This window comes from Aethalodelphis obliquidens, unplaced genomic scaffold (genome assembly GCF_003676395.1).
Source record: "Aethalodelphis obliquidens isolate GAN/ISIS:26980383/991018 unplaced genomic scaffold, ASM367639v1 scaffold42, whole genome shotgun sequence".
NCBI classification, from domain to species: domain Eukaryota; kingdom Metazoa; phylum Chordata; class Mammalia; order Artiodactyla; family Delphinidae; genus Aethalodelphis; species Aethalodelphis obliquidens.
The window spans coordinates 10,793,728-10,808,871 of record NW_020837986.1 but is presented as its reverse complement, the minus strand read 5'-3'; the positions used below and the strand labels follow the sequence as shown (position 1 = coordinate 10,808,871).

At 45.1% G+C, this 15,144-nt stretch overlaps 1 protein-coding gene across 4 annotated transcripts in view; it reads left to right on the top strand.

The window, feature by feature from the left end:
* The window catches only part of ACSS2 (acyl-CoA synthetase short chain family member 2), a 47,779-nt gene that overhangs the window by 25,950 nt on the left and 6,685 nt on the right, over positions 1-15,144 (top strand). For 3 of the 4 annotated variants that reach the window (XM_027078500.1, XM_027078503.1, XM_027078502.1), the window contains exons 3-9: positions 7,494-7,585; positions 7,804-7,907; positions 8,156-8,228; positions 8,510-8,585; positions 8,747-8,861; positions 9,654-9,692; positions 14,069-14,206. In XM_027078500.1, coding sequence (XP_026934301.1) covers positions 7,494-7,585; positions 7,804-7,907; positions 8,156-8,228; positions 8,510-8,585; positions 8,747-8,861; positions 9,654-9,692; positions 14,069-14,206 — 637 coding nt within the window. The remainder of the gene's footprint in view (positions 1-7,493; positions 7,586-7,803; positions 7,908-8,155; positions 8,229-8,509; positions 8,586-8,746; positions 8,862-9,653; positions 9,693-14,068; positions 14,207-15,144) is intronic. The other variant, XM_027078501.1, reaches the window with a different exon arrangement.

Here is a 15,144-nt window from a genome sequence, read left to right as displayed (position 1 = left end):
TAAAGGGTTTTAAGCAGGAGGTGCTGTAGTCTGGTTTGTGTTTATAATAGGTCATTTTGGTTTATGTATGGGTTGGAAGGGGGCAAGAGTGAAGTGGAAGACCAGTTTGGGGCCATTGTGGTCATCCAGGCAAGAGATGAAGGTGGCTTCTGCTAGGGTGGAGGCAACAGAGATACAGATATTTGAGACTTACTATCATGCCTCTCAGTATCTTCTCACCTCCAGGCTAAACAGATCAGTCCAGTCTTCCTCTTATAACAGGTTTGACTACTCTCATCAGGATGTTTCTCCTCTGGAAGACCTAACCCACTAGGTTAGATCCTGACATCTGATGCTTCTGTGAAGAACCCAGTTTTCCCCACCTATTTTTTTCCTCAGCTCTTTCCTCCTATCTTGTGCCTTACTTTTCTGCTAGTCTAGGGAACTAAAATCTCCAATCTAATGACTATCCTTCTCATATTAAGAGGAGAGCTCTAGTCTTCCCTGTCATTAATCAATTATAAGTTTTTCAATGATTTGACCACGAACCTTAAGTACTTACTGTGCCTACTGCGCTCAGAGGAGACAGAAACGAAGACATGATCCCTGCCCTCCAAGAACCCAGGGTATAAGGGGAAAGATAAGGCCCCAATAAATGCAATACAAGGTAAACCAATAGATCACAAGGAAAGTGAGATAAAGGGACTTGGAAGGAAGAAAGAACTTTCAGCTTTGAGGTAGGTGGGGGAAAAGAGAAACTAGGGAAGACTTCGTGGAAGATGTTACCTTGGAGCACCTGGGGCTGCGGGGTGGACAAGAAGTGCCCTTTTACATGGAGTGGTCAAGGATGGCCTCACTGAGAAGCCAACATTTGAGCAATAACTCAAAAATAGGGAATAAGTCATGTGGCTATCTGGGGGAAGAATGCTCAAGTAGAGGGCAAAAGTTCTGAGGCAAAGTGTGCTTGGTGTTCTTGCCAAACAGTGTGGAGGCTGTGTGGCTGGAACAGAGAGAGAGGGAGAGGAAGAGAGAATGGGAGTACTTGAGGACAAAGAGGTAATGAGGGAATAGACCATGTAGGAACTAGCAGGCCAGTGTGAGGACTTGCATTTTGAGCAGAGGAATGACATGATCTGACTTACCTAATGGTGATTTTGGACTATGATAGTAGAAGTAGATGTGAAGGGAAGTAGTCTAATTCTACATATATTTTGAATCAGTAGTGGACTACAGTAAAATTTGGAGAGTATAAGGGTAAGGTAGTTGCAGAAGTTTTCCTGGAAGAAAAATATGAGAAGATTATATACTTTGAGTTGTTCCATACCATATGGCCTCCAGGTGAGAGGGAAGTAGTTGGGTCTACCGCAAGTGTTCCCAATCTGTAGCCCATCAGCTAAATCTCTCATTAATAGTTTTGTTTGACCACAGTGTTTAAAACTTTTAAAAATTAATTGTCATAAAATGGATAACTAATGAGGACCTGCTGTATAGCACAGGGAACTCTACTCAGTGCTCTATGGTGACCTAAATGGGAAGGAAATCGAAAAAAGAGGGGATATATGTATATGTATAACTGATTCACTTTGCTGTACTGAAGAAACTAACACAACATTGTAAAGCAACTATACTCCAATAAAAATTAATTTTAAAAAAATTAATTGTCAACACTTAAAAATTTAGAAACAGGTTTCAGGCCTCTTTGAAAAACTGAAAAAATTGGCAACATTGAGACCTTATTCCCAGAGGGCAAAGTTAATAGACACTAAGTTTAAGTACTAGATGCCTCTTCTTGCCAGAGCATGTATTCTCCAGTTTTCCAGTCCCTGCCTCTCCCTATTGGCCCCCCAAAACTAAGTGTCATTGTACATATGCTGCTATTTTCTTTTTTGGATATATTAAAAGGTTTTATTTACTTATGATTCAAATTTTAAAATTATGAAACATTCCAAACATATAATTTTCTACACTTGACACATATTTCACCTAGGCTTTTTTTAATTGAAGTATAATTTACTTACAATATTATATTGGTTTCAGGTGTATAACATAGTGATTCGATAGTTTTATACATTACAAAAATGATCACCACAATAAGTCTAGCTACCATCTGTCACCATACAAAGTTATAGTATTATTGACTATATTCCCTATGCTGTACATTACATCCCCAAGACTTTTTTATTTTATAACTGGAAGTTTGTACCTCTTAAGCTCCTTTGCCTGTTTCACCCATCCTTCCCCCCTGCCCAGCACCCCCCAGCAGCCTTTAGTTTTTTCTCTGTATCTATGAATCTGTTTCTGTTTCATTATGTTTGTTTATTTTGTTTTTAGAGTCCACATATAAGTGAAATCATATGGTATTTGTCTTTCTCTGTTTGACTTACTTCATTTAGCATAATACCCTCTAGGTCCATCCACGTTATCACAAATGGCGAAATTTCGTTCTTTTTTTTTTCCAAATATTTCTCCCATTCTGTGGGTTGTCTTTTCACTTTCTTTTTTTTTAATTAATTAAATTAATTTATCTATTTATTTTTGGCTGCATTGGGTCTTCGTTGCTGCACGCAGGCTTTCTCTAGCTGCGGCGAGCGGGGGCTACTCTTCGATGCGGTGCGCAGGCTTCTCATCGCAGTGGCTTCTCGTTGTGGAGCACGGGCTCTAGGTGTGCGGGCTTCAGTAGTTGTGGCACATGGGCTCAGTAGTTGTGGCTCACGGGCTCTAGAACGCAGGCTCAGTAGTTGTGGCGCACAGGCTTAGTTACTCCGTGGCATGTGGGATCTTCCTGGACCAGGGCTCAAACCCATGTTCCCTGCATTGGCAGGCGGATTCTTAACCACTGCCCCACCAGGGAAGCCCCTGAACCCTATTGATTTTTTTTTTTTCAAGAAATTTTAGATATTAATTCTATCTTTTTTTTTAATTAATTTATTTATTTAGACTAGGGTCTTCGTTTGGGGTCTTCGTTTCTGTGCGAGGGCTTTCTCTAGTTGCGGCAAGTGGGGGCCACTCTTCATCACGGTGCACGGGCCTTTCACTATCGCAGCCTCTCTTGTTGCGGAGCACAGGCTCCAGACGCGCAGGCTCAGTAGTTGTGGCTCACGGGACTAGTTGCTCTGCGGCATGTGGGATCTTCCCAGACCAGGACTCGAACCCATGTCCCTTGCATTGGCCGGCAGACTCTCAACCACTGCACCACCAGGGAAGCCCCCCCCTATTGATTTTTGAGTTTGCAGCTCCTAGTGTAGAAAAAAGAGGCCTGGACCCTGAGTCCTGGTCCCTGATCTGCCACAAACTATTGTACAATGTGACCTTGAGCACAGCAAATGGACTCTTTGGATTTCTTTGGAGTTAGGAGACTAAATTGGATGTTCTTTTATTTTTTTAACATCTTTATTGGAGTATCATTGCTTTACAATGTTGTGTTAGTTTCTGCTGTATAACAAAGTGAATCAGCTATATGTATACATATATCCCCATATCCCCTCCCTCTTGCGTCTCCCTCCCACCCTTCCTATTCCACGCCTCTAGGTGGTCACAAAGCAAAAATCTGTTAACATCCTAGAGGGCTGAGACTAGTACTTTGTCCCCTCCCCTCTCCCAACCAGCCAGGGGCTCTAGCTGGGTGTGTATGTCAGAGAAAGAAGACACTGGAAGGAGTAAGGTGCCTATATCAATAATGTATAACTTAAGCCCAGGGCCAGGGAGAGGGATGTACACTCTGTGTGTGTAACTGGAAGTGGGCTCAAGTAAGCTGTTCTTGTATAGGTTTGTGCTTATATATTCCTGGGCACCTTCTATGTACCAGGCTCTATTCTAAGTGCTAGGGATGTAGCAATGAACAAAACAGACAAGGTTTTTGTTTTCATGGAGTTTATATTCCAGTGAAAGATGCAGATAATATACAAGTGAATAAAATACATGAGATAATTTCAAGTAATAGAAAGTTCCATGAAGAAAATGAAACAGAATAATGTGATAGAGAGTTTCTGGTGGGGCAAGCTTTATATACCCACATACGTGGGTATATAAATGTGCGGTACATACATACACTTGCCAAGGTCCATATGCTTATGCTATTTGTGCCTATGTGTGCAAATGAGCAGCTTGTATTTCTACAGTGTTTTTTTTCTTTTTTCTTTTTTTTTTTGCGGTATGCGCGCCTCTCACTGTTGTGGCCTCTCCCGTTGTTGCGGAGCACAGGCTCTGGACGTGCAGGCTCAGCGGCCATGGCTCACGGGCCCAGCCGCTCTGCGGCATGTGGGATCTTCCCGGACCAGGGCACGAACCTGTGTCCCCTGCATCGGCAGGCAGACTCTCAACCACTGCGCCACCAGGGAAGCCCTACAGTGTTTTTATATTAGTATATATGATTTTATGTATGTGAATGCATACAGGTCAGCTGGTTTGCATGGGTGTGTTGTATATGTTGGCATTTAGCTGTAACTAGAGATGTGCTGGTGTGCCACTCGTCAGTGAGCCAGTTTTGGAAATGGCTTTTTCGCATCTGGCCTTCAGGGCCATTTGCCAGCTTCCTCTCTCCCCGTTCCTTCCCACTTTAGATAGCTCTCTGTGCTTGTCTCCTCTCAGCCCTAGGAGGGCTAAGCCAAGGAGAGGATAGTAACTAACTCATCTAGCCAGGAACTGGAAAGAAGCTGATAATCTTCTGTGAAATCTCCAAAGGCCTAGCTTCCCTGCTAGTCGCTGTCCTTCACAGCATGAGGAGAAAGAGTCCTGACTTGAAATCAGAAGACCTGAGGATCTATTCTTGGCTCTGCCACCTATTATTGTGTGACCTGGACCAAGTTACTACATCTCTCTGAGTTTCAGTTACCTCCTTCATAAGTACCCTGGGTAGTAAGGAAGAGGGAAAAAAATGACCTTTATGGGGGGGCTACGTGGTGCTGGAGCCTGAAGGAGGTGGGAAGGCATTCTGAGCAGGGGCAATGGCATGATTAAGAGTGTGGACGTGGGACTTTGTGTATAAGGGAAGCCAGGCGGAACCTACTTAGAATAAAATTCAGACTTCTTACCATGCCTACAAGGCCCTATGTGATCGGGCTGCTGCCTACCTCTGATTCTTACCCCGCTTCTTGCTCACTATGCTCCAGCCATACTGGCTTCCTTTCTGTTCTTTGAATAGGCCAAGCTCTTTACCACCTCAGTGCCTTTCCAAATTTTGATGTTCTCTTTGCCCAGGATCCTCTTCCCAAGACCTTACATAGTTGCCCACTTTTCATTACTTGGGTCTTAGCTCAAATATCATCTCTCCAGAGAGAGGCCTTTGGGGGCTTCCCTGGTGGCGCAGTGGTTGAGAGTCCGCCTGCCGATGCAGGGGACACGGGTTTGTGCCCCTGTCTGGGAAGATCCCACATGCCGCGGAGCGGCTGGGCCCATGAGCCATGGCCGCTGAGCCTGCGCATCCGGAGCCTGTGCTCCGCAACAGGAGAGGCCACGACAGTGAGAGGCCCGCGTAAGGCCAAAAAAAAAAAAAAAAAAAAAAAAAGAGAGAGGCCTTCCCTCACCATCTTACTTAAAGTAGCTATCCTCTAATATTTATGAATATTTGAAATGTACATATCCTTTGACTCAACGATTTCAGTTCTACTAATTCATCCTACAGGTATATTTTCAAGTGAGTAAATGACATATTAAAAAAGATATTCACTGAAATATTTATTTGTTAAATATAAATTATGGCATACATAAACAGTGGAACATTATGCAGATGACAAAGAAAATGAAATAGCACTGTAAGTCTTAATGGAAAATAATGTCAAGATATATTGTTAAATTTCAAAATAAAGCGAGATGATCAAGCTCTATACTTAAGATTTGTGCAGTTTATTGGATGTGTATTATATTTAATAAAAAACAAGATACAGAGTAGTGTGTATTGTATGCCATCATTTGTATAGAAAAAAAGAGAATACATAAACATAAATGCATGTATATATGCTTGTCTAATAGGCCTGTCCTATCATTGAAGCAGCTTTTTCCCACATCCCCATTCCATGCTTGGTTGGGGACTGTGAAGTACTTATTTCTCTTCTGAACAGGATTAAAATTCAGTTTTTTAAATTCATTTTTAAAATTTCCATCTTCAACGATATCCCAAGGACCTTATGAAAGATGCTAACGGTGTAGCCTTCTTCCAAAGAGATTTCTTGGTTACTCCTCACTAGTTCAGTTGCCCTATACCCTTCATCTTACTAGGAGTGGCCCTGTCTGCATACTGACTATTTCTGGAAAGTTACACAACATAGTAGTTACAATGGTTGCCAGGAGGCAGGGTGATTGGAGGTTAGGGGTGGGAGGGACACTTCTCATTACATATCTTTTTATGCAGTACGATTTGTATGTATTACTTATTTGAAAATCATAAAATTGAAAATAATACTGAGGGGAATATTCTTATAGTTAAATCTTTGCATACAGTCTGAAAGTTCCTTAAGATGTCTTTTTGAAAATTATTTCTCAGTCATTATTATGTCATTCTTTATATTCTTCATAATGCTTATCATAATCTGAAATTATCTTGGTTATATTTTTTACTTGTGTATTTCCTGCACTATCATTGGAATATAAGCTCCATGTTGTCAGGGATCTTGCTTATCTTGTTCATCAGTGCCTTATTTCTATACATATATATAGCACATAGGAGTTGAATAAGCAAATGAATAAATGAAAGAATGACTGAAAGAAACCAGGCTGAAGCCTAGACAGGAGTAGGAGGCAAGGCTGAGGAGGTAGAAATCAGCTGATAGAGGGTAGTGAGTCTTAACTTTAAATGTGCATCAGAATTACCTACTGATTCTTTTTTTTTTAAATTCTTTTTCGAGTATAGTTGATTTACAATGTTGTGTTAGTTTCAGGTGTACAGCAAAGTGAATCTGTTATACATATACACATATCCACTCTTTTTTAGATTCTTTTCCCATGTAGGCCATTACAGAGTACTGAGTAGAGTTCCCTGTGCTATACAGTAGGTCCTTATTAGTTATCTATTTTATATATAACCTACTGATTATTTATACCAGCTTGTAGTAAAGAAGCAGATTCTTGGACGTTGTGATTGTGATTCTAAGTTTGGGCTCAGGAATCTACATTTTAACAAGTTCCCTAGGTGACTTGGGTACAAGTGATCTGGAGACCCCACTTGAGTAACACCAGTGCAGTGTTGACATCACTTTCAGGAAGAATCACATCCATGATATAAGTTCTCCTTAATACATGCCTAGGATGGAAGAGAGAAAACCATCATCCCATTTTATCAAATTAAATGAGGTTCAGAGATGGCAGTGAATTTTCCTGTGACACACAGCTTGTGAATAAAGTACACCTTGTAAAGTCAATGTATCTGACCAGTCAGCTCAAGGTGTGGTGGCAGATGGCTCACCCTCATGGGACATTCCCAGGCCTTGGTGTTACTGAATGGATTTTATGACTGTTCCTATTTTTTTGTTTGGGGAAGAGGTCATACTCCCTAATGACTGGCTCTTTCTGATGTATCTCAGGGAGGGCAATGAGCCAGAGGAGACCACCCAGATCACATACCGTGAGCTTCTGGTCCAAGTGTGTCATTTCAGCAATGTTCTCCGAAAACAGGGTGAGTGTGGGGATATGGGGAAAGGACTGGAAAGCCCAGCCTTGGGGTATCTGAGGACTTGGGGGAAGTAGACAAGGAATAGAAGGAATCTGGTAACGGAGGAACCGAAAAGGTCAGCTGCGGGGGCGGGGGTGTGACAGTGGGTAACTGGATGAGAGGGAGCACGTAGCAGCAGGTGGGGTCCACCATGGTCCATGGTCTGTGTCCTTTACCTGCAGGCATTTGCAAGGGCGACCGAGTGGCCATCTACATGCCCATGATACCGGAGCTCGTGGTGGCCATGCTGGCGTGTGCCCGCCTTGGGGCTCTGCACTCCATTGTGGTAGGAATTTGGGCTGGAAAAAGGGGCCTGGTGGGGGATAGGGCTCAGGAGAAGTAGGTTGGGCCTGGATGATGGAGGGTCTTAAGAACCAGACTAAGGAGTTTAGAATGTCATAGCTTCCTTATCAGTTATCCAGTTTCTTCTATGACCTTGGCTTAGAGACCCTGAAGGTTTTATAAGTGACTCCTTTCCTTGTTCACTCGATCCCTTGGGTCGCCCTCTCCTTCAGTCTTTCTTCCCTTCCCCAGTTTGCGGGCTTCTCTTCAGAGTCTCTTTGTGAACGGATCCTGGATTCCAGCTGCAGCCTTCTCATCACTACAGGTGACTACTTCTCTCACCCCTTCTCCAAAACCCCCCACACCCAAAGTCTTGGTCTTCAGTCAGCTAGTTGGTATTTGGGACTGCTCGGCATAAAGGGTAGGGGCAGCCTACCCTTCGTCTCCTGGTTCCACCTCAGCCTACCCTCTGTCAGCTCAAATCAGCTGGAAGAGCCAGAGACAAGAGGCCTACCTAGGAGGACTGTGGACATTGTGCTCACTAGGGATAAAGGGCTAGGAGTGTGGTGCCTTCCTAAGGCTTGGAATGTCTGTTGCTCCCCAAAGATGCCTTCTACAGGGGGGAAAAGCTTGTGAACCTGAAGGAGCTGGCTGACGAGGCCCTGGAGAAGTGTCGGGAGAAGTAAGTGTGTTTGGTCTGCTGGCTACTGCTTTGAGTTGACTAGGCATTTCCCCAGTGCCAGGTCCCTTTTGTCCCTCCTACCCTAGATGGACATGGGTGGGTCTTGCGAAATTCTCTTTGGAGCCAACCAGCCCACCACTTCAGGCTTTTCTTTCCTCCAGGGGTTTCCCAGTGAGATGCTGCATTGTGGTCAAGCACCTGGGGCGGGCAGAACTGGGCACAGGTGACTCTCCCAGCCAGTCCCCCCCGATTAAGAGGCCATGCCCGGATGTGCAGGTGAGTCTGGTACTTCTATGCCCTCCTCTGGGCTCAAAGTGGCTCCCTCTTCCTGCCCAGGAAGTTCCCGATGTCCTTCTTTGTTTCCTCATCATAATGCTGAGGATCTGGGAGCAATCCTAGGAATGGCTCCTCTGGCAGGGCTGACTGGGAGCTGGGGGACTTTGATCTTGGATGTAGGTAGGGAGCCCCTTGTACCTTGGGAACTTAGCATGAGAGATTGTGAGGAAGACTCCTGTGCTCGTTGGGGTATTCTAATAGGCACAAGGGATGTTCAGGGCTTGGGCTTGGGTTAGAAATGGGCTGACTTGGGTGACTATCTGTAGTCATCTTGATTGCTGGGCTGTGGTTTGGGGTGGGCTACCTGTGTGGTCCCACCATGGAAGGACCAGGATCTGCCCCTCAAGATATGGCCCTCATTAGCTTTGGATACACGCTTCTGATGGAAAAGCCCAATGGTGGCCTCCAGGTCTAAGGGGCATGAAGGATGAAAGCTCCAGGGTCCAGAAGGACAGAGGGTTCCTGAGACTCTGTGACTTGAGGGGCTCCGAGTGGTCTTAGGGCTAGAGAGACTTCAGTCTAGTCTAGGAAGATTGGAGACCCCTGTCCGCATTAGGGGTTCTGAGTGTATAGGGGCTGTGTAGAGGATCAGGAAAATGGAGGCTGGGAGGACCAGTGAGAGAGGGGCCTGAGGGAAAAGAGGCAGCCAGAGGTTTGGGGCACAGTGACCCTTCCCTCCCACTCCCCTATCCTCAGACTCTGCTCACCACCCTTTCCATGGGCTCTTAACAGGGTAAGCTGAAAGAGAAACCCAAGCGCATCTGGCCCCAGGTATCCACCTCTGCACTGCCTTGGGCACTGCTTCCCTACATGCTTGTTTGTGTGTCCATCTGCTCTTTGCCTGTTTGCCCCATTGAGGTGGCTGCCAGACCTAACCCCCTTCTCTCTGCTTCTAGGTCCTTTGCTATCTAAGTCACTCTGAAGGGTCATGAAACCAAATGCTTGTTGCTACCTCTCTGAGTTGGCGTAGAGCATGGATCTCAGAGAGGTAGCAACAGACATTCCATTTCACTCCTCCTGCTTAGGACCACTGTGGGAGAGAGGACCAAGTAAACTTGTCAGAAAGTTTTTACTGTGCACTTAGTTGAGGCAGAACCAGGAGAGACAGGAGGAGGAACAGGTAGAGGAGGTACAGACCTCGACCTTGGGAATTCACCATCAAGTTGGGCAGTTAGATGTGTATTACAAATGAAAACCTAAGTTTTACATAGGGCAGCAGAGAAGCTTCCTAAATATATTTATAAACTACTTTGGGATTTATAAACTCTGATATAATTAAATGCTAAATTGAACAAAAGTTACATTGTAGGTGGTTCTAAGAAGGGAGATCTCTAAGTGGGAACTCAAAGCCAATTAGTATAGGGGAGAGACTGGGCTTGGAGTCCAGAGACCAAGTTTTAGCTGTATGACCTTGAATAAGTCACCTCTTCTCTCTGGGCTTCAATTCCCTTATCAGTAATGGAGAGATGAGAGTATATGCTTTAAAGGAACCCACCTCCCTTACTAAAACAAAACATAAGAGCCACTATTCCTCTGAGTTTTACCATCCTCCTAGGGTGTCTTACTCTAAATCTGCTATGATCTACCTCTTAGGCTAATGGTAAATATAATCCCCCTTTTCTCTATTCTCATTAGCATGGTGGAGACAGGTCTGATTCCCAGGAGACAATGCTTTCATCTTAAAATTCAGGCAGGGACCTAAGACTTTTCTCTTGAAAAAGGAAACAAACTTAGTGGTTAGAGTATAGGCTCTGGAGCCAGACTACTTGGGTTCAAATCTTGGCTCTGTCACCTGCTATTGTGGGAACTTGGGCAAGTTACTTAGGCTCCCTTGCTTCAGTGTCCCCGCCTCTAAAATAAGGATAAAACTGTAGCTACCTGATAGGGTTTTGTCAATGTAGGTAAGGTGTTTGGCACATAGTAACTACTCCATAAATGTTAGCTTTTATCATTTCTAATATAGCAGACAGGCTGGCATTTCTTTTTTTTTTTTTTTTTTTTTGCGGTACGCGGGCCTCTCACTGTTGTGGCCTCTCCCATTGCAGAGCCCAGGCTCCGGACGCGCAGGCTCAGCGGCCATGGCTCACGGGCCCAGCCGCTCCGCGGCATGTGGGATCTTCCCGGACCGGGGCACGAACCCGTGTCCCCTGCATTGGCAGGCGGACTCTCAACCACTGCGCCACCAGGGAAGCCCAGGCTGGCATTTCTAAAAGGGAATCTAGAAAAGAAATAGACTCTTATAATTCTTAATACCAGAGACCCTCAGGTCACAGGCTCCTGGATTTTTGTTTCTTGAAGGTGAAAATAGCCAGTTACCAAAAAACCAAAGACCATAAAAATTGGCTTACAAAGTCCAGGTCTGAGGACTGCAGTCAAAGCTGCAGAAATCTTGGCAGAGCTCCAAACCCCTTCATCCTTAAGCAATCTTCAAGGGAGAGCCTGGTACAGTTGGCAGGTACCTTCCTCAACCATGTTACCTATGAGCTTCCTCATATTTTTCTCTCACACCTGGCGGCTGCCCTCTCTAAGGTTATTCTGGTCCAATAACAAAGGCCAACTCCTCGATTCTTATTTCAGAAAATTCAAACCTTTTCCTGATTCAAAGCACTGGGCCCTCATAAGTATACACCTAATTCACAACCAACATATGTGCCACTAATTGAGCTCACCCTGCTTCCTGGTGCTGGTTATCAGCTCCACACCTGAAGTACCCACCCCACCCCTTCTTACCCACACCCACAAAAGAAACAGTTTTACAAGATTACAAGAGTCCCCTCACTGCCACAGTGTAACTGCGCTTTGCCCTTACTTGTACCTAGTGCCTTTTCTATGACAACTCACACCAGCACTGTAGACCAGCGCCATTTGCCCAAGCATTCTTTTTTTTTTTCTTTTTTCTTTTTTTTTTTTTTTGCGGTACGCGGGCTTCTCACTGTTGTGGCTCTCCCGTTGCGGAGCACAGGCTCCGGACACGCAGACTCAGCAGCCATGGCTCACGGGCCCAGCCGCTCCGCGGCATGTGGGATCCTTCCGGACCGGGGCACGAACCCGCGTCCCCTGCATCGGCAGGCGGACTCTCAACCATTGCGCCACCAGGGAAGCCCCTGCCCAAGCATTCTTGACGCACTTCTGCTTAAATACATTAATGTCCTCATCTCAAGCAGATCATCTGGTGGGAACAAAATTATCCATGTGACAATGTATGTGTAGACCCATATGGCTATTCCAGTAAAAAAAAAATAGGGTGTATTTTTGTGTTTCCTAGCTGTGGGCAGCTTCTCTTTCTTCTTTCTTTTTCTTCTTAATGGTGCCTCTCTTGGCCTGGACTTGTGATTGTTGTGATCCTTATGTGCCAGAAGCTTCAAATTCTCCAGAGTAAGGGGCAGATAGTACAGAGAGAGGGGAGTTGTAATTTTATAATTTATCAAGGTATGTGTTGCCTAAAACTTTGGGGTTTTTAAATATGGACACAGTAAATTACCATATAATGGGAGTAGGGTGTTTCTCTTACACTATCATGTCTACCTGCCAGCCAGGGCCATAGAACAAGAAGCTAATGAATATGAAAGAGTTTCGTGACAGCTGAAGCAAACCCCCAGTAGTTCCCATCATCACATTCTTATTTCACCTCCCAGAGGAGTTCAGCAGAACTGAAATAACTTCTCACCTTCATGACATTCATCAATCTTCCCTACACCCCAGGACAATCCAAGGCTTCATGTTTACTAGGTAATACGGTTCTCTTCTGAGGTTCCCCAAATCCTGTGACTATTAGGGCAAGAATGACTATCCTCATTTTAAAAATGAGTGACTTGAGGTAGAGTGGCTTACCCAAGGTCATATACAGCTAGGAAGTGGCAGAACTGGGAATCTAAATCCAGTGCAACTTTTGGACAAATTCAGGGAACACACTTCACTCAGGAAAGAGTAGAAGACCATTTTTTTCAAACAGGTGATATAACTGGGAAAGTAAAGCAGTTTCAAAGAGAGTTTAGAAAAATGTCAGGATGACAGATCCAGAAGTAGTTATCAAACACATGCCAGTATAGGGGGACATCCCTCTACTGGGAGAAATTCACCTTGGTCCTTCTCCACCAACTTAAGACAAGGTTTCCTGCTGAATGGAACCTCAAGCAAGTGTCTTTATGAGAAACCCATTGGTACCAGTGGTGTAAAGGCAGGAGCAGAGTTGGGGTAGGAACCTCCAGATGTGGATGATGTATAGACATGCAGAAAAAGATGCTTGGACTAAGATCTGTTGACTTCTTTTGCTACTAACTAATGGGGCCAGGTACCCGCCTTACCTGTGGCTCTGACTAATTCTGCATTTCTGAATTGTGTGGTGTCCACATTCCTGCTGATGAGCCAGTAGTCCCATAAGTACATACGTGTGTATGTAGGCTTGTGTTTGCGTATTCACTCATCCAACAAAATTTACTGAGTGCCTTTTGAGTTCTAGGCATTTTACTAGGTGTTGGGGATTTGGTGGGAGGGGTGGGAAAGACAGACATGCCACTGCACTCATAGAGGTTACTATCTACTTGGGGAGACAGTAATCAAGCAAAATAAAGTAACAGCTAAATAAAATAACTGGAAATATGTGCTGTGTGGGAAAGAAATAAGGTGCTGTGATCAAGAATAATAGCAGGGGTGGGAATTCCCTGGTGGTCTAGTGGTTAAGACTCCCCACTTTCACTGCTAAGGGCCGGGGTTCGATCCCTGGTCAGGGAACTAAGATCCCATAAGCTGCACTGCGTGGCCAAAAAAAAAAAAAAAAAAAGAATAATAGCAGGGGTGAGGGTGGGGATGGGAACCTATCAGATACTGTTCAGGGAAAGCCTTTCCAAGAAGGTGACATTTAAGCTAGGAATTGAAGAATGAGAAAGGACCAGCTGAGGGGCCCTCCTTAGCCTGAGGCCGGGTGAGAGTAGCTCTGGAGCAGGGTGTTGGAAGTACCAAAGAAGCCTCCTGTTCCACTTCTATTCTCTCTGCCCAATTCCACCCTTGCAGGGCCCTTCCTCCCTCCCAGGACCCCCGTCTGCCAGGCCCACCCTGCCCCTCCAGGTGCTAAGTAGGGGTGTCTTTTACACCCAGCTTGAGCTGTTCACAGTTCCTCCCTGCCTATTCCTGTCTTCTTCCCCCTGCAGATCTCCTGGAATGAGGGGGTTGACATGTGGTGGCATGAGCTCATGCAAGAGGCAGGGGATGAGTGTGAGCCTGAGTGGTGTGATGCTGAAGACCCACTCTTCATCCTATATACTAGTGGCTCCACAGGCAAACCCAAGGCAAGTGTGTGTGTGTGTGTGTGTGTGTGTGTGTGTGTGTACACATACACTGTGTAGGGGTGAGAAGTGAGTTTCTGAGGAAGCATGTAATGACATGAATTTTACTGTACAACCCTGAGTTTCAGAAATGTCATGTTAGGGACTTCCCTGGTGGTCCAGTGGTAAAGAATTCGCCTTTCAATGCAGGGTACGTGGGTTCGAACTAAGATCCCACATGCCACGGGGCAACTAAGACCGCATGCCACAACTACTGAGCTTGCATGCCTCAGCTAGAACCCTTGTGCTGCAACCAGAGCCCTCGTGCTGCAACCTACAGAGCCCACGTGCTCTGGAACTCATGCACCACAGCTAGACAGAAGCCCACGTGCCACAATGAAAGATCCTGCATGCCTCAATGAAGATCCCACATGTCGCAACTAAGACCCGATGCAGACAGAAAGTAAAATAAATAAATAATAAATCTTAAAAAAAAAAAGAAATGGCATGTTACCTTTTCTAAATCAAATTGACATAAATCCTCAATCACTGATGGTAAGGCCCAGGGTGAGACATTCAGGTGGAAGCTTTCATGGTGCCCAGAAAAGGAGGAAAGGATCAATCCATGTGGCTGGCATCTATGTTCCCTGCCCATACCCACATGGTTTGGTTGAAGAAAAGCTGCCTGTAAAGTCGAGGCCCAGAGTAGGCACAGGGATCACTCTTGGCCTTCTAGACGACAGCTCTTAGAGTTCAGTCCCTTCCACTTGCCACACTATTAACATCTAGTACCTCCCAGGGCACAGTGTGGGAGCTGGAAACAAAACTCTGACTCGTCTGTTGACTTGAAAGATATGTCACTCTACCATCCACTCACCCATCCATAAATTATTCTCTCCACATGCTTTGCATATTCCTCAATGGACCTTTAGAGACACAATTTGGGCCTCTCTTTCCTAGGG